General features: G+C 37.8%; 1 protein-coding gene across 2 annotated transcripts; it reads left to right on the top strand.

Moving 5' to 3' along the window:
* The first annotated feature begins 2,782 nt into the window (after positions 1 to 2,782).
* On the top strand, positions 2,783 to 16,785 carry kras (v-Ki-ras2 Kirsten rat sarcoma viral oncogene homolog). 2 transcript variants are annotated; one of them, XM_007545518.2, is made up of 6 exons: positions 2,783 to 3,263; positions 6,874 to 6,991; positions 7,679 to 7,857; positions 8,930 to 9,089; positions 11,510 to 11,634; positions 14,652 to 14,728. In XM_007545518.2, exons 2-5 carry the CDS (start codon positions 6,881 to 6,883, stop codon positions 11,627 to 11,629), a joined length of 570 nt encoding a protein of 189 aa, XP_007545580.1. In that variant the 5' UTR covers positions 2,783 to 3,263; positions 6,874 to 6,880; the 3' UTR covers positions 11,630 to 11,634; positions 14,652 to 14,728. The 2 variants fall into 2 exon arrangements, with proteins under 2 accessions (XP_007545580.1, XP_007545581.1); XM_007545519.2 differs by lacking the exon at positions 11,510 to 11,634 and having other exon boundaries at positions 2,793 to 3,263; positions 14,652 to 16,785.
* Positions 16,786 to 17,932: the final 1,147 nt, after the last annotated feature.

Raw genomic sequence — 17,932 nt, 5'->3', positions numbered from 1 at the left:
TCGGACCAAGATTTTGGTTTTTAATTAGTAATTTGTACCTAGAGCTGCTGCCACTTTACAATCTTCCCTTTACAGAGGATCTATAGCTAAAGCTGAGTTGCTATATTATTTATGATGCAAAACAAATAAAAATGGTCAAAGTTATCAAACATCAATAAAAATATAAAATGTCTATGAGCTTGGATTAAATCTTTTAATCACCAAGAGGCCGGGGAGGTTAGCTCTGAAATGGTTTTAGTAACCCCAAATAATCAGTTCTTCTCTCTCTTTTCTTAGATAAACATGTAAAGGAAACAATTCATCTCTTTAAAAGTGTCTTTGAAAAGAAATTGAATATGTCATTTGATATGTTTTGAGGTATGAAAGAAGATAGCTTTAAATATAAAAGAAAAATATAAAGGCTAAAGCTTTATTTAGACCTTTGTTTCAACTTTTAATTTCATACCAAACATTTCAGTCATAAATATAAATTGACAATTAGAAGTCCCATACTCATTGGATGTATTTGAAATGTAATAAAATCTCTTGCAAAAAAAAAAATAAAAAAAATAAAAAATACATTTTGTTCCTAATATTCAAGGTTCTTCAAAGACTTGTAGAAGCTGATGACAGGAAAGTCCTCCAGTAGTGGTCTGCCTAACAAACAGCAACTTACTGCCATCTTGTGACAGAAAATATTTTATCTTGTAATAAATGTAAAAAAAAAAAAAAGGCACTATTTGGGGTGTACAAAATCCAACAAGTGTTCTTACCTGGTAAGCCTCACATAATTGGAAACACTTTTTCACATGTCACTTACACAGTAAAGCTTCAAGGTTCCTTTTATTTTATCTTCTTGCATAAAGTGAGGCAATTACTATAATAACCACCATTTCTCATGACTCAGAAAACCTCCATGAAAGAAAACAATTTACTTTTTCCATATCTGAGGTGCACAATGGCAAGTAATAATGTTAATGATGCCTTTTTCAATTACAGTGCTTTAGTGGTGAGTCACTCTAAGTGAAACATGGAGCCATTGTTAATGCGAGCAGGTTCACTGTAGTTTTCCCGCCATGAGGTGTGCAGACACTGAGCTTAGACGAGGTCTGCTTTTTAAAAATCAGTTCATCATCATTTTCTTGTCAAATTTGGAATCTGTCTGTAGGAAATATTTTTTTTGTCTGGGGGAGAGAGGCTGGATTTGAGGTTTAATACTGGTTGTATACAACCATGTTTTTATTGGTATTGATTTTAATTGTATCCGGTTTATCCCTTTCATGTTGTGACCACATCTAATAAAAATGCTGAATGATGTAGACCAATAAATATAAAATCCCAATATGTCATTTAAACATCCAGTGCCTCTTGTCTGCTGTAAGGAAGTCACATAAAGTCTCTATGTAATTGTTTTAAGCTTTGGTATCTACATCTCTTGCTGAGGGCTGCATGATGGAGCAATTGCACTGTTGCCTTGCAGCAAGAAGGTCCTGTGTTTAAATCCCAGTCCTGGGTCTTTCTGGGTGAAGTTTGCATATGTTAGGCTAACTGGTCTCTCTAAATTGCCCCCTAGCTGTGGATGTGTTTGTGCTGTGTGTCCAGTTTACCCCACCTCCTGCCAAATGACCACTGGAGATAAGCACCAGTCCCATCATGATCCTGCAAATATAGGCCGGTATAGATGATGGATAGGTCTAGCTTTTACTGACTCAGTCCTCACAGCCCTTTTCGGCTTGTTCAGATTAACACTGAACATCTTCTCTTTGAAACAATGCTAATGCTATGGGGATGTCTTTCCTCAGCAAGTACAGGGAAACTGGTCAGAATGGTGTGAGACTGTGATGGAAGAAATAAACTGCCTCTTAACTGCCTATTTCTGATGGATGGTTCTAATTAATGTATTTAGCATGTTTATATTGGCAGGTTTTGTCTCTGGTGTTATTGCCGCTACTGATTTATTGTGGACCGAAATTCTGAGATTGATAAATACCGCCCACTAGTGGTCAGAAACTGTTAGTGTAGCAAATTGGGCACATTGGGAAGCATAGTGTTTAATAATTGGCAAGCATAGTGTTTAATAATTGGCAAGTGTTTAATAATTGGCTTTCAGTCCTCAAGTCTTCTGCACTCTGTTGTTAGGAGGAATCCGAAAATAACATTTTATATGTATTTTATATTTTAATCCGATTTGTATATTCTGTGTGTGTTTGTGTGTGTGTGTGTGTGTGTGTTTTTTTACAATTACGGTACTAAGGCTGTTAATAAAGTTTTGATTGATAGTACTTTTTGCAAGCTATACACGCATATTTTAAGATGAGTCCTTAAGGATGGGAGAAAGAAATGTCATAAAAACAAAATAAATCAACAATTTCAAAAATTATTTAGCGCGATGTCATTCCCGTCCTTTTTTTTTTTTACGTTTACAAACATCACTAAAGCGTAGATTAGTTGTCCGGGCTTTGTCACAAGCCTCGCATTTAGTTATGCATAAGTATTGCGCAGCAGCAGCTCCAGTGAATACGTAGGGAAACTGACAAGGAATTGGCAAATCACTTCCTTGCTTGGGAATGACGTTCCTCCAGCACATTCCAGTTATATTTAGAACCTATATATACTGGAGTCGCCCCCTAGGCTTTGTTGACGCTGCAGCAGCAGCAGGAGCAGCAGCAGTGAGAGTGCTAGAGGGCATGAAACTACAGCAGACTGCTCCATATATTTACATTATTCTATGTGGGTATTAAAATACAAAAGTGAAAACTGCAATTGGTTTTGATTTTATTGTTATAAGGAAAAAAACTGGTAACATTAAGCACAATTTGTTTAAATACAAATACAGTAGCACATTTGTTGAGATTTTGACAGCAGTGTACATACAAAGGTGACAAAGCACAATATGTGGGTCACACATTGTTACAGAGACGGTTGACCGATTTGTCCCAGACCGGTTAAAAATCTCCCTGCTATGATTTCTGGGTAAAGTGCGCCCTGCTTGGTATCCGCCCATATTCTCGTAACTCGGGCCAGCCTGAGCAGCAGCAGCTAGGCCGAAGGGACTCTGGATCAGATGGAAAGTTCAATCGATTGATTCCCCCACTCTTTCTTTTTTTTAATTGTTTTTGGTCTGCATGGTCCCGCTTGCTTCCGATACGACGTTGAACCGACTGGAATGCGGGGGTTTTGGTGAGAAGCAGAAGTAGGAAATGCGGAGATCGAGTGAAACGGGAGGATTATCTGCTTGACTTCTTTGGTCTCTACTTCAGACGCGGAACTCCACTCGCTAAAAGGTAACAAACGGAGAAGATAGTTTCGTGTAGAGGCATTTTTATTGTTTGTTTTATTATTTTTTTCACAAATATGTGTAGTGTGGTGTACGTGTCATTAAAACAGCCAGTTGCGACGTTGTAGTAAAACTATTTTAATTTTTAGCCCAAACTACGCCCAATTGTTAACCTATCGCTTGGCCCTGCATTGCAGACCTAGCTAGCCTCTCAATGGCGGCTTCCTTTCCTTTTTGAATGAATGATATATACTGTGTCCGGCCACATTAAACAGGCAAAAGTCTTTAACGACTTTCTTTCCCGAAACACACCAGGATAATGTACATAAGCCGGGGTTAGCTAACTTTCAAGTGTTTAAGCGAGCTCCTGTGCTAGGCTAACTAGTAGGCAGGCAGTCACCGCAGGATTTAAATCAAATTCCCGTCGACTTTTAAACCCTGTAAAAGGTCTCAGTCTACCTGGACCCCACACAGGGCTTTTACTGAAAAATTCTGGCCCCATATTTAACAGCTCGTCTTAAAACAAGATAATGTTTATTCGGATGCTAATCAATAAGCCCTCTGATCAGGTTGTGTGAGTATTTTTCCTGTGTTTTGGGCGAGCAACTGCTGCATTATATGTATGGGCTCTGTATGAGAGTCCCACAATGTTATAACTTAGTAAAATGCTTCTGTGCAAAGACTTGAAAAGCTATAACATTGTCCAGTTGGTGAATTTTTCAATCGGCAAAACTATAATTATTCACAATGCTGCTAAGGTAACATGATTGCTGCCATAACATTTATGTATTGTTTGTGATACATAGACTTAAACGACAAATTTGGTATAAATACTGCCAGATTTATCAGTAGTTTGTGTATCTAGCATACACAAACTACTGGTCACTAGGTTCAGGTAGCCAGTTTGCTGTCAGCTGCCTATAACAGACATGTTAATAATTTGCTAGCTGTATTTTTTAAAACAGCATAAGCTTAATGATAATGATGTCTAGAGCTTCTTTTGTTTCCATACCATTACTAACCCTGTTTCTGATGACTCTTTAAATATTTGTCCTTTTTTTTTTGTTTGTTTTTTTAAAGAGAGCAACAAATGCACTAGCTTTCAGCCAACTGTCTGGCTGTGTGGAACAACAGGTTGGGGAGGGGCAGTGTGATCTCAGTCAGTAGGTCAGTTTAAGTCCAGACTGCAGATATTGGCACATAATTTATTTGGGAGGTCACTGCAGCTGAAATAAAGTGTCTCTTAGTTTTATTCATATTATTTTTTTGGTATTTTCTGCCAATGTTATAATAGTCTTTATTTTTTACTAAACTCAAGTTTTATTTTTTGTTTTATCATTTATCTATTTGTGATGTGATTGTTGTGAAGCACTTTGGTCAGCTGAGGTTGTTGTAAATGTGCTATATAAATAAACTTTAACTTGGTCTTACATTCATGCACTATTTAGCTAGACACCACTGTGGTTATACTTTGGCATGTTCTCTCACATCTCATTTAAAGGACTTTAAATCGTAGGACTGACATGACAGAATGGGTCTGCAGCTACTTTGTAATGTCACACCCCTAATTGGCGGTCTTCAGAAACTTGCTTTCCATTTTAAATTAACTCCTAATCAATTCTTCTGTTGTTTCAGGCAGACAAATATGTAGCACAGTGGGTAACCATACTGTACTACCATTACTTTCCTTACTGAGTCTGGGTCAGTTTGTTTGCCAAATTTGTGTACCATATAACTATTTCCTCTGATTGTGCTTCTATTGTTTCAGTTTATTTCTTTTTTTTTTATCCTTGTAATGTCAATATTTGTGTTGTGGTGGTTTGATTCCATTTTTTTTCTAATGCTTCCTTGTTAAAATGGTATTGCCACTTTAAGGTATGACCCTTAAATGTTTTTCACAATTACAGGTGATAACTCTTTTTTTTTTTTTTTTTTTTTAGCTACAGCAAATGTAAAGCAGAAAATTGTGACAATCAGAGCAGTGCACATGTAGAATATAATTTAAAAAGCAAACTTTTTTGTATTGCATCATGAGCCCTCTCAACACACTTTTTCATTTTTTTTTTGGACCTGTTGACCTCTGGTCAAACCCGCATTGCGCCAAGTGACATCCTGCTAGTAGATGTCACTGTTGGTTCACAATGACCTGATCATTACAAGAGTCTGCCAACGGTTCCTTTTTGCACCAAAAAAAGTGAACCAAAAATAAAAAAATATTTAATTTAAATAGGTTGAATGGCCGTCACCCTTTTTGGCCTTTTACATTCATTTGTTGTTGAATTGATGCCTCTGCTCTCTGTCTTTTACTCTCCACTTTGATCAGGTTCAAAGATGAAAGGTGATGGTGTTCATGAAGTCATACCAAGCGTGTGTCAGATGTATATCCTTGCAGTGTTTTGTCGCATTGCCAACAGTGCATTCTGAATTGTCCAAGATAAGCTTGTGCCTTATGTCATTAATCATAAGTATAAATGTCAAACATGATGCTGATAGCTTTAGAGAAAAAATATGCATATCACACATCTACCAAACTGTTTAGTGTTTTTTTTTCTTTAACGTTTGCCTGTTTAATCAGGACTTTAACATTTAGCTGAGTTCAATCCTGACTGCAGGCTGTCGGCTTTCTGCAGTTTACACTGTAACTTCTGTAAAGGCCATCTGCCTCTATTGATGGATGTTGCTCCACAAAGCAGCCAGACAGCAGAGTTTCCCAGTCGCTTGTCAATTTTAGAGCTTCAGTGTAATGTCATAGATTTCTGCCTGGGGTTAGTCTCTGCTTTTGGGCCTTTGTGGTTTTAAAAGCCCGACTGAATTAGCTGCTGGATTAGGATTTGAAAGCATGTGCAAGCGATGTATGTTAATTATATTTTTGAACTGAAGTCTTCATATTTTTTTCTCTGGAAGTTTTTGTTTGCTATAATCTGAGTTTTCTTTTAAACCGCTGCTTATTCTCTTAATTTTTATTTTATTTTTTTTTGTTTGTTTGTTTTTTTAGTTATGTACAAATAAAATAAAAATCTACTTTAATCTCAAATGTCCTGATTTTAAACTAGACCCAGTTTACTTCATCTAGCTTCAGTTGAAGATTTTCAGTTTTTTTGTTTAGTGAAATGAAAGAATTGCTTATCAAAACTTTTGGTGTTTTAAAAAAAAATTCTGTGATATTAGATATTAGGTTATTCAGCTCTGAGTTTCTCCTGATGTAAAAAAAAAAAAAAGTGAAATAGCCTTTTATTGCTCTGTTGAAATGGAAGACCTGCCTCAGCATTTTTTGTTTCATGGTTTGTGAAAAACATTCACATGTCTTCAGTGTTCTTAAAAACGCATTAAATTATCTGGAAAATGTAGTTTGTAGAAGTGTATAATTTAAAAATGTTCCTTAGTTTTGTTCTTAAATACTAAAATAAGGATTCAAAACGTAGTGAAGTGGAATCTTAATTTTCCAGTGATTCAGCAATGTTTTTCCCCTTTTTCTCTCCACTCATGCCTGCAGTCTCGACCTCACAGGCGTAACACACACTTAGACAAAAACAGCAAATTGCAACGGAATGAGAGTATGTTCCTGTCTGTCTTTGTGTAAATATGATTAAGTAAATGCATTTTGTTTTTCTTCCCAGGTAAATCATGACAGAATATAAGCTGGTTGTGGTGGGAGCTGGTGGCGTGGGCAAGAGCGCGCTTACGATCCAGCTCATCCAGAATCATTTTGTGGATGAATATGACCCGACGATTGAGGTAAAGTACAAAAACCAAAGTTGTATTTAAATTTTTTTTTGTTTGTTTTTTTGCAAAAGCACATTTAGTCAAGTTCCTAACTATCCAAGTGGCTTTGCATACATGTCGGGAATAGACGGGTGCAAAACAAGGAGAAACCCAAAGAAAACCAGGAGTCCGCAACAGGCTCAACAGGTTTTCAGCTCTGAAAGGTCACTAAACAGGTTTATAATGACTTTCCATGTCTGGCTGCCTGCCCAGTTTTTCCGAGTGCCAGCCTTTCTTGTGCGAACTCTCCTGTCATGCTTTCAGTTAATTATTGATGTGTCCTGGCAGGTTGGAGCGCGCCTATAGATTACTTAGATACAAGATAGCATCTGAGGGTATTGCTTGTCACGGGAGCAAGTTGGTAATTATTTCTGGTGCTACCGTCTGAATGTGGCCGTCGGTGCAATGAACAACGGGAGTACTGTGACGCTGCCTGGGACGTAGTTGTAATTTGAGCTCTTCCAGAAAATACGGTGCAGTAATGCAGCTAGAGATGGGCCTTTGCAAAAGAAGAAATGGATTAGAAACTGTCACCAGTCATTAATGTAGTTTTCCAAGCACAATCTTAGTTTTTTATTGTAAAGTCACACCTGCCTAATGCTGCTGTCTCACCGGAGTTCTGATCCGTTTCTGGGTTTTTTGTACTTGTTCGACTTTCAGGACTCCTACAGAAAGCAGGTTGTTATCGATGGAGAGACGTGTCTGCTGGACATCCTGGACACTGCAGGTCAGGAGGAGTACAGCGCCATGAGGGATCAGTACATGAGGACAGGGGAGGGATTCCTCTGTGTCTTTGCCATCAACAACACCAAGTCCTTCGAAGACATTCACCACTATAGGTGAGTTGGGAGACCAGATGGGCTGCGGACTCTGGACGTGGTGTGGAATCACTGCTGGGTGATGAAACTCAGCCAGAGTATTAGAAATTCAAGCAAATCTTTATGTCCTGTGGAAGCTTTTGGATAAAATGATGATGAAAGTTGTGGAAAAGACAAAGAATCAACAATCTGCTGTCAGGAATGCCTGAGAGAGTCCGTCCTCTTTTAACAGACTCCATCAGTTCTTTGTCTCTGTTGAAAATTGTAAATTAATAATTTCCCCAGTCAAAGAGAAGATGCTGTTGATGTAGTAAATATTATATTGCACCATGGCTTATTAATTCTTGTAATGCTTTATAAATTCATCCACGTAGCTGACACTCCATGTGACCGATCAGAATGATTTGCAAGTTTTTGAGTCTAAAAACACAGTAAAATATTCTGTAACATATGTTAACTATGAACACTTTTAACTGACACTTTTAAGGCCAGAACGTGGTCAGCCTGCCACATGTAGTCTCACTGCAGTAAATAGACAGCCTGGCAAAAGTGACGGTGTCCAACATGAAAGTCACAGAGTTGGAAGCAACATAATGAAAGGGAGGTGTGCTTGGAAGGCGTGGATTTATTTCAACTGATGTCATCGTCCAATAAACAGTCACCTGATTCATCTAATGAAACGGTTTCATTTTGAGCACAAGCTTACTTTAATTTGAAAAAGCAGAGCTGCAAAATGTATAAAATTGCAATTACCACTGCAGTATCAATGAGTGCAATATTGCAATTTGGTGGATGCAATTTTTTTTTACGATACTCGCAGTTGAGGTGTCTTGTGTTTCACCTCTGCTTAAGAAAGATGCTAAAATTAGTGGTGGTGATGCTAAAATCACCACCACTAATTTTAGCATCTTTCTTGGTGGTGGTGATGCTATTAGTGGCGGTGACACATTTTCTTCTCGCTAAAGAAGAAAATGTGTCACATTTTCTAAATCCATTTAGAAAATGTGACACATTTTGACACATTTTCTGCTTTTGCCAGTGTATTATTTAATAAGCCCTAAAACTTAAAATTGTTTGCTGTGTGTTTGTCCAGAGAACAGATCAAGCGGGTGAAGGACTCTGAGGACGTCCCCATGGTGCTGGTGGGCAACAAGTGTGACCTCCCTTCCCGAACGGTGGATACGAAGCAGGCTCAGGATTTAGCACGCAGCTACGGCATTCCCTTTATCGAGACCTCAGCCAAAACACGGCAGGTAAGTGTCCCTCCCAGGGCTTCTGTAGGATTGACTTTGATGTAAAATTTAATAAATGATCAGAATCTTATCAGATGTCCTTTTAAAATGTTTGATAACTTTGGAGGGAAATGCGACTGTGGTGGTGTGGATCTGTGTCACTTCCTCTGTCTCTAATGGTCTTTTTGTAATAATGTTGCTGGGAAATTTACCAGTTAATGTTTCGAGCCTCATTAAATCCTTTTTGGTTAATTGAATTTTTTTTTTTTTTATTTATGGGTAATAATGTGATTATTGCATGCCACTTTGTCATGGATATGCTAATTATATTGTCGTTAGGACCACCTGCAAAGGGCCCCCAGTAATAATTAATCAGCAAATCAGTTAATTTGTGTCAGGGTGTCTGCATGAAAGGACAAACTGTCAGTAATTACGTGGCGGGTTAATGATTCTGCTTACTGGTCACTGTGACTGGGTGTTGGAAGATTTGCTGTCCAGGCGGTGTGTGCTGTGAGCATGGCCTTAGGAAACTGACTGGCTGATGGAGTGATCTGTAAACACATTTTTCTTGGTCTCTCATCCGACCTGAATCACGGTTCCTTCTGGTGGGGGGAAATTAATGTCGCAGTGAATAATTCCTTGCAGCTTTGGTCACCTATCTCTGCCTATATGTGTCGGTAATTTCTGTCCACATGGTGTTGTTTCTGTCTGACCAGCTACTGTCCCTTTCTCAAGGAATTTGTGAGGTTTCAGATGATGTCATTTGATTTTTCTGGATAAAATGTCATGCTTTGCACAAAAGGGAATAAGCTGCTAATGCATTCACACATTTTATGAGACTAAAAGAGATTCCAGTGCCAAACTAGGACTGTTGCTACAGACGGCTCTTGATCGGTTTCGTGAAAAACTTCCAAAAAGCATTTTTCAATTCCTTAACCAGCAATTAGACCCTCTCTCCCTTTAAATGCTCCATCCTCCTCCTGCAGTCTTGGTTTCTGTAAAAGAGGGACAATATTTAAGGCATTTCTGCAGGGTCTTAAAACATCCAAAGTTTAATCACCTCAATTTTAGGCTTTATCCATTTTTGATGAGAATTTCAAATGTCATTTCATTGAGAGAAAATTATTCAAAAACGTCTTCAGGAAGAAATTTGCCAGGCATTTTTGCCTCTCTGTAAATAAGTGAAATAATTCTGCTCCTAAAGAGAATTAGTGATAGTTTAAGGTCATTAAATTCAAAATAAAAACAAGCCTTTTCATCATTATTAGATTACAAAGTTTTAGGTTGTGTAAGTAAGTTATTGGGTGACAAACATATTTATGTATTAACTTTAATAACAATCAGAAATGTTTTTAAATCATTCTGATCCTCCAAACAGATGTCTAACATCTCTAAAGCCTACTTTTGCAAATCTCAGTGTTTGATGGCTCTTTACAATGCGGCTGGAAGCCGCTCTCTAATTGTTGCGTAGTTGTTTCTTTTCCTGTGGAATTTCTCTGAAAAGCAAACGTACTGGTTTTGCACTGGAATCATTATTTCTGCTACTACAGGCTTGGAAAGTGGAAAAACTGCATAAAAATATAATGCACATTTAAGTTGTCCGGAGTAGACTGTGATCTGTAGACCACCTATCAGGACTATAAAGAAGGGATGCACTGATTGCTCAGATGAAAAGGCTAGTTTCAGCTTGACTGGTGAGTGGTAAGATGCTTTTTTTTTTTTTTCTTGAATTTTTGACTCCAGTTATGCATATATTTTTTTTGTCTATTCCTAAAATCATGGCCTTTTTTTGTTTACTTAGGTAAGCTGTAAATTAAAGTTTTTTTGTTTTTCAACTGGACTGTGAAAAAAAAACCTTCCATTTGCAACATCTTAAAAATAGATGGATGGATCACCAGGGTTGAAAAGAGGCTGAATCTGAAGGAAGGAATCTGTTCTCTGTTTAGCCCTGCTGCTCTCTTTATAAACAATTACTAGCTATGATCTAACAGAAAACTGTAAATGAATATTCAAAAGTTGAAACGGTAATCTACAATGTCTTTTATTTCTTCAAAGTGTATATTTCAGTTTAAAGTTATTTGAAATGTTTAAGTTATGTAATGTTTTTTTGCATTACATAACAACAATCAGTGAATCTCTTCTTTTAAGAAGCCAGAATCATAAAGCGGAATCAGTGTTTGTTTGAGTCTAATCAGAATATAAGTGTTTTGAATAAAAATATAATTTTGCTTGAAATAATCACTGCTGTCCGAGCCTGCAGAGAGCAAATTAATCATAATCAAAGAGTGATCGGCAAAACAAACGATTCCACACGCCCGACACGAAGCAGGCCAAAATGTTTGTTTCACTCCTTTGTGTCTGTAGTCTGTAACACGTGCATCCATACAGTATTGTTGCCCTGCCTTCCTCTGCATTGAGGAAAGTTGTGTCTTGTACTGCAGAGAGTGGAAGATGCCTTTTACACTCTGGTACGGGAGATCAGGCAGTACCGCTTCAATAAGATCAGCAAGGAAGAAAAGACTCCGAAGTGTGTCAAGCTTAAAAAGTGTGTTGTGATGTGAGAGGGGTAAGTGTACGCAGCCGCGCACGAACCAGCTTTGTCTGTGTTAGTGGGGGGACCCACGGAGGAGTCGGTGGACGGTGACGCTTCATGTGTTCTCAAAGCTTGAGCTGCTGGTTTCTGTAAGGGTTGTGGTGACGCTCTAACAGGAGGCTGAAGCGGCTGATTTCCTCTTACTTTAGTGTCTGTTTGCATTGTAGGTGATTATTATCCAAGGACATTTTCACACTGAGTTCATTTATTAAGTCTGTGCAGCTTTGAATCCACTCCAGCTGCGCTGCTTTTCAAACTAGGGACGCACCAGTATGGAAAATTTGGTCTGGTGTGGCCGCGATCAATGTCTCTTTCTCTCTCTGTGGAAAAAGTGTAGTTGTTTTTCCTACCCTTTCAACATCATGAAGCAATCACACAGCTGAGATTAATTCAGAGAGACGTCCTACATTCCTGCATCACCTCCACATGGCCAGCTCGCGTCCCTCCTGAAACACTAATGGGTAATGTACTGGAAATAAATATTGCTGTTTAAAAGTGACAAACATCGTCCGGTACCGATATCAAAGCAGATATATCATGCATCCCAAATTAAAGTAGTCTACCAGTTTATTCTTGCATCTTCCCTTCCTCATGAAGCTTCATTTGTAAAATTCTGTTCCATAATCAAGTCAAATTGACAACAGTTTGTGTGAAAAAGCCTTCAGTAAATGGTCAGGGTGAACATCCAGTGTGAAAGTGTCCAAATAGGGATGAGCAAAGTGGTTTGGGCTGGTTGGTAACGACGTTATTGTCAATGTGGGTCTAAATCATGCTGAAATGCTTGATGTGACGCAATAAACTGTCAGATCTGTTATCACCAAAGAATGTGTTTCTCACAGATAAGAGCCCCCCTTTTTTATTTTAATAGGTTTGTAATTGTCCTGGTGTTTTTTTTTTTTTAAGCTCTTCACTCTTTTTGTTTTTGTTTTCTTTTGCTGGTGATGGTCACATTTAGTGCACCATCTGTTCTGTACTTGCGATACTATGGCATCAGCAGACACTAGCTGCATTAACAAAAGCCCATTTTTACCTCTATAATTGAGAAGGAAAGCTGAGAATTGAACTCCTTGGGTTAAACCTACTCGCCCCCATTAAGTTCAGACATGAGGGGCTTAAAGTTGATGAGCTGTTTCAACTGTTACCAAATTAAACACCAACTGGTCTGATGGAAGCTAGAAAGATTATTTGTAATGTAGAAAGAAAAACGTCTTCCATCGAATTATTAAGCTAATCACTTGACGGAGGAAAATTAGCTTGTGTGACTGCAGCTACTGTTTGTGCTGCTGACGGTGCCACCAGAGATGGTTGTATTTCAGCCCCTTTTTTTTTTGCAACATTTGCATTGCCTAGCAGATGTATTCATATCCTCTTAAATCTTTTCACATGTTGGCCAAATTACAACAACAACCTCAAATGTATTTTAAGTTATTGACCAAAACAAATCCACATATTTGTTAAACCTGGTTACCCAGCCCAGCTGACGGGTCACGGAGAGCATTAAGGCTGTTCCACACTTCATCCGAAGCTGAACATTCAACACGCAGTCACATGTTTTTGGGATGTTCATATTCACACACACACATACACACACACACACACAGTGCAGACCATTTGGGGGACACCCTTCAGTACACATCGCACCCCTAATCCCCACAAAATGTCAACGCTGCTGTCCGAGCTCACTTCTGACCAATCGCACACTTCACACAAAATGGTTGTGTGAAGTGTGGTTCAAATGGTTTGAACCAGGTCTTTGTTGAGAAGGGGAGACGAATGACTCTCTAACAAACTTTTGTCACGCGACTACGTCAATGAGAGCCAATTTTGACAGTTCTGATGAAGTATGAGAGCCCATGGTAACTCTGGAGGAGCTGCAAAGATCCTTAGTTCAGGTGGGAGGATCTGCTGACATGACGACTATCGTTTGTCCACTTTACAAATCATTTAGTCACTGAACAGTGGCAAGAAGAAAGCCAAGACTTTTGTTTGCAGTTTCCCACACTCCATGTAATGGGGGTACAGGAAACCTGTGGAACAAATACTAACTTCTAATAATAACTGGAAGAAAGTCGTGGAGAAGTTAAGAGTTGGGTTACAAAGCAATATCCAAAGCTTTAAACATCTCTCAGAACAATGTTTAATCCATGAGAAAACGGAGAAGTAGTTATGAGGTCTTTTGTAACTCTGGGAGAGAATCCGTCTGCACTCTACAAACTGGACTTTATGGAAGGGTGGCAATAAGGCCAGAAGGGGCTATGATCAGATTAGACCATAAAGAAACTTTTTAGTCTGGACGCAAAAATACTGTGTGGTGGAAAACTGACACTCCAGTACATCCTGAACACATCACTTTAAAATGAAACGTGTTGGTGGCAGCATCATGCTGTGGGGTCACTCTTCTTTAGCATGAACAGGGAAGCGGATTGGAGCTAAATCTAGGAAAATGGTGAACAAAAACCTGCGAGAGGTTGCAAAGGGCAGAGGTTCACCTTCCAGCAGGATGACGCTTGAAGGATGATGTTCGACTTTAGATCATGGCATATTTTTCTGCCAGAATGGCCCAATCAAAGTCCAGCCATGAATCCAATTGAGAATCTGTGACAAGATGCTGTAGATGTTCTTGGTGTCCTCAGTCTACTTGACTGAGCTTGACCTATTTTACAAATAAGACGGGAGACTAGATAAGCAAAGCTGCTAGATAAATGATCTAAACAACCCGGAGCTTCAACAGCAGCCAAAGCTCAATCTGCAAGAAACTTTCAACAAGTTATTTGTTGAAAAAAAAATAAAATAAATGTAAACATCATTTGTCATTTACTTTCCACTCGACATATTTGTTCCGTCTTCTGGTGTTTCAATAAACCTAAGTTTGTGGTTGTTGTGCAAACATGTGAAAAAGCTTAAGGGATGTACACACATTTGCAAGGTTCAGTATCTCACTCTTCATTTTTTCTAAGTGTGATCAATTGTTTTGTTGTTTTTCCTTCCAGGGCGTCGATGATGCCTTTTACACATTAGTCCGAGAAATCCGAAAGCATAAGGAGAAGATGAGCAAGGAGGGCAAAAAGAAGAAAAAGAAGTCCAAGACAAAGTGTATACTCATGTGAATAACCACCATCCCTTTTTCAAGACAGACTAAAACAAAAACAAACACAAAAAAAAAACAACAAAACAACAACGTTGAACAGCTCAAAGTAATAACATTTTGTACATTACACTAAATTATTAGCCTTTTTTTGTTCGAACCTTCCTTAATAAATACTAACCCCTACTCGATTCTTCCATTCGGACATCAATAAGCTTCATTTCCAGTGTAGTGCCAGATGCTGACCTGTAAGAACCAGATGAGCCAGCTTTATCTCTCTCTCTCTTTTTTTTTTTTTTAAATATAGCAATTATGTTGGATTTTTCACATTGTTACCCAAACATGAGAAAACTGTATTACCAATTATATTTGACAAATTATCTATTATGACTCGGTTATTTTTTTTACTGAAATGCCACCACCTTTGGTTATATGGGATGCCAAAGAATGAGAATTCATCCCGTTTTGTGTAGATAAACTGGATCGGAGGAAAGACCAGTACTGAGCCCAGTAAGGTCCAAATGTCCCAGCCACTGTGGAAATTCCCCATCTCTTACCTGTTCCTACCCCTTAGTTTTGTCACTGATAAGTATGCATGCAGACTTCTAATCTTTTTTGTTTCCCTCCCCCCCAAGTCTCTAATATCCTAGTTAGCCATTAATGAATTAATTTGAAAATTGTCATTGCTTTGTATTGTGTGGGGAGTGATTTCATGCTGATTTCATGCCTAAACGAGAAAATGTGGTGTTTTTTTTCCCTTGCATGCTTTGTGTCCTTAATGACACGGGGATTACAAACTGCCTCTGGTTGATGCATTGAGGAACTCAGACTCTAATTTTCAGGTTTTTAATAAAGAGCGTTCAGTAATTTCTTTTGTCAGAATATTATTTTTTTTTTTAAATGAAAGATTTAAAAGATGGATTTTGATTTTTACCCAATGCTGTGTTTTATGTTGCAGAGTTTAATGCCTTGTCTAATAAGATCCTTTCAGAAAAAAAAAGAAAAAAAATTATTTCATTTCTACTTGTAAACCGTCTTCATGCGCCCAGCTGATGATTTTACATTTTAACTGTTTGCTCAGATGTAAAAAAAAGTAATTTGTTTTGTAGCAGAATAGAAACTTTTTTTTTGAAAGCTGCAAGGAAAATTTGACTCTGTTCGGAGTCCCGAAGGTTGTTAACACTTTGAGGAGTAACGTGCGGAGGTGTTTGAAATTGGCCACCTCTCTATAATTGGAATGGATGTTTTTAAAATGAGGCACAAATTGCCATGAAATAGGTTTTTAGACATAAATGTCGGAGTTAATCCAAACAATTAATCCTAGTTTCTCTCAGGTCAGCCCATGTCACCGTTGTCATCGTATCTACAGACTGAGTGTTTTGATTTGCCTTTTATCATTACCTTAGGTGCTACGTTTAGACACTTATTTTGTCCTGAGTTGTACCTAAGAAATGCACAAATTAGTTTTAGGGGTGAAATGCTTATGTCACAGAAAATTGGGATTTTTGCATTTGGGATTAATGAATTTTGACCCTGCTATATATCATTACCTCCCGTTTTTTTTTCTTTTTTTTTTTTTCTTCCATGATAAATACCTGATGCAATTTTAACGAGATCCTCCTAATAATAATGATATGTTTTAAATTTAGTTTTACTGTAATGTTTAAGATGATCCTCCTTTTATTGTGTGCCAACAGCTGATTTCTGAAATGTATCATTTATATCTGGATCGTATTTTAATATCCTTTGTATAGTTGTGATACCGACAAGGTTTCATGTTTTGTAAATTGTGCTTCGTTTCGTTTGGTGTGTCTTTAATGAATGTTGCTTTAATGGAGTTGTGCTCCGCTCTGTGTTTGTGACTGGAGAGTGTGTCTGGGTCCAGGTCTGCAGAGGGGAATGAATGACCACTTTACTGTCTACCTGTTGTGGGGTGACGTAGAGTGGTGATCTGATCTCAAAAAGGTCTCTCTTTTTTTTTTTGCCATGAATCTTACCACTCCTATTTAATGTGTAATAAAGAACAAAGTAAACAGAAACCAAGCTGCTTTGTCTGTTTTGTTTAAAAAAAACCCAAAAAAAACAAACAAAAAAAACAACTTTGATTTTGTTCACAGTTTCCATCAGGGGCAAAATGGCTGCCTATGAGTTCTGTCTTTTTTGTGCTTCCTTCCTTCCCTCTGTTTTTCTCTGCTCTTTTCACCATTTGCATTCTTCCATCCTCTCAATCTTTAGTTTTTCCAGACTTCATAGTTAAAGCCTGCCCACTGTAGAAACATCCATTTAGTATTTATTTTAAAATTAACATAAAAGACTCAGAACTCTGGAAAGCTAATGCTGGAATAGTTAGTTGGAATAAATGTTAGAAATCTGCTCATTCACAACATGCAATTGTCACAGATTAAAATATTTTTCCCTTTAACAGAATGGATTTTTTAAAAATTTTATTTTAGCATTTTAAGTGAGTGTCACTGTTTTCATATCAATTTCAATTAGACATTTTTAGTACATATCTTTTGTAAAGAGTCAGAAAACGGACACCTCTCATTGGTCAAAGGTGATCACACTTGTTTGGAGGTTGTTGAATGCTTACCAGATGACATGATGCTATATATTTATATTAATATTTTCATATAATTCTTTTAAAACAAAAAAAAGAAATGCATTCATCCAGAACAAGCCCAGACTGGGGAAATTACATCCAAAGTTTTCTTTAGCAGCTAAACTGGTTAGACAAGCTAACAAAAATCAATCAAAATGGACATAGATGGCCAGTGTAGAGGTCAGAGGTTTAATTGCTCATTTGTTGTTGCCTTTTCTGTCAAACACAAATGGCAAAATATTTTTTATCAGGTTGAGGTATGCTCTTAATTTCTTCCTAGGTTTCCCAGCAGGTGGTGCTGTTTAACTATAAGTTACCATTTAGAGCTACCATTCAAAGTCAGCTAGTTTTCACTTTTTGAAGTTTACATTTTCTTCACCCCGTGCTAAATATGTTTGTTGGGTGAACTTGCCATAGCACAGGAACTATGCTAAAGATTTAGTTTTTTCCCCCCCCTCTTCCTCATTTTGTATTCTAAAGTGAAAATAGTTGCATGAAGTTCCAGGGTTAAAATCCCAGCCCTTCTGTATATATTCTCCCAATAAATGCCTTTATTTTCCTCGACACATATCCCACAGTCCAAA

Source organism: Poecilia formosa, unplaced genomic scaffold (assembly GCF_000485575.1).
Source record: "Poecilia formosa unplaced genomic scaffold, Poecilia_formosa-5.1.2 Scaffold13, whole genome shotgun sequence".
In the NCBI taxonomy this organism is placed as follows: Eukaryota; Metazoa; Chordata; class Actinopteri; order Cyprinodontiformes; family Poeciliidae; genus Poecilia; species Poecilia formosa.
The sequence above is the reverse complement of the archived record's forward strand: the minus strand, read 5'-3'. Positions and strand labels throughout refer to the sequence as shown.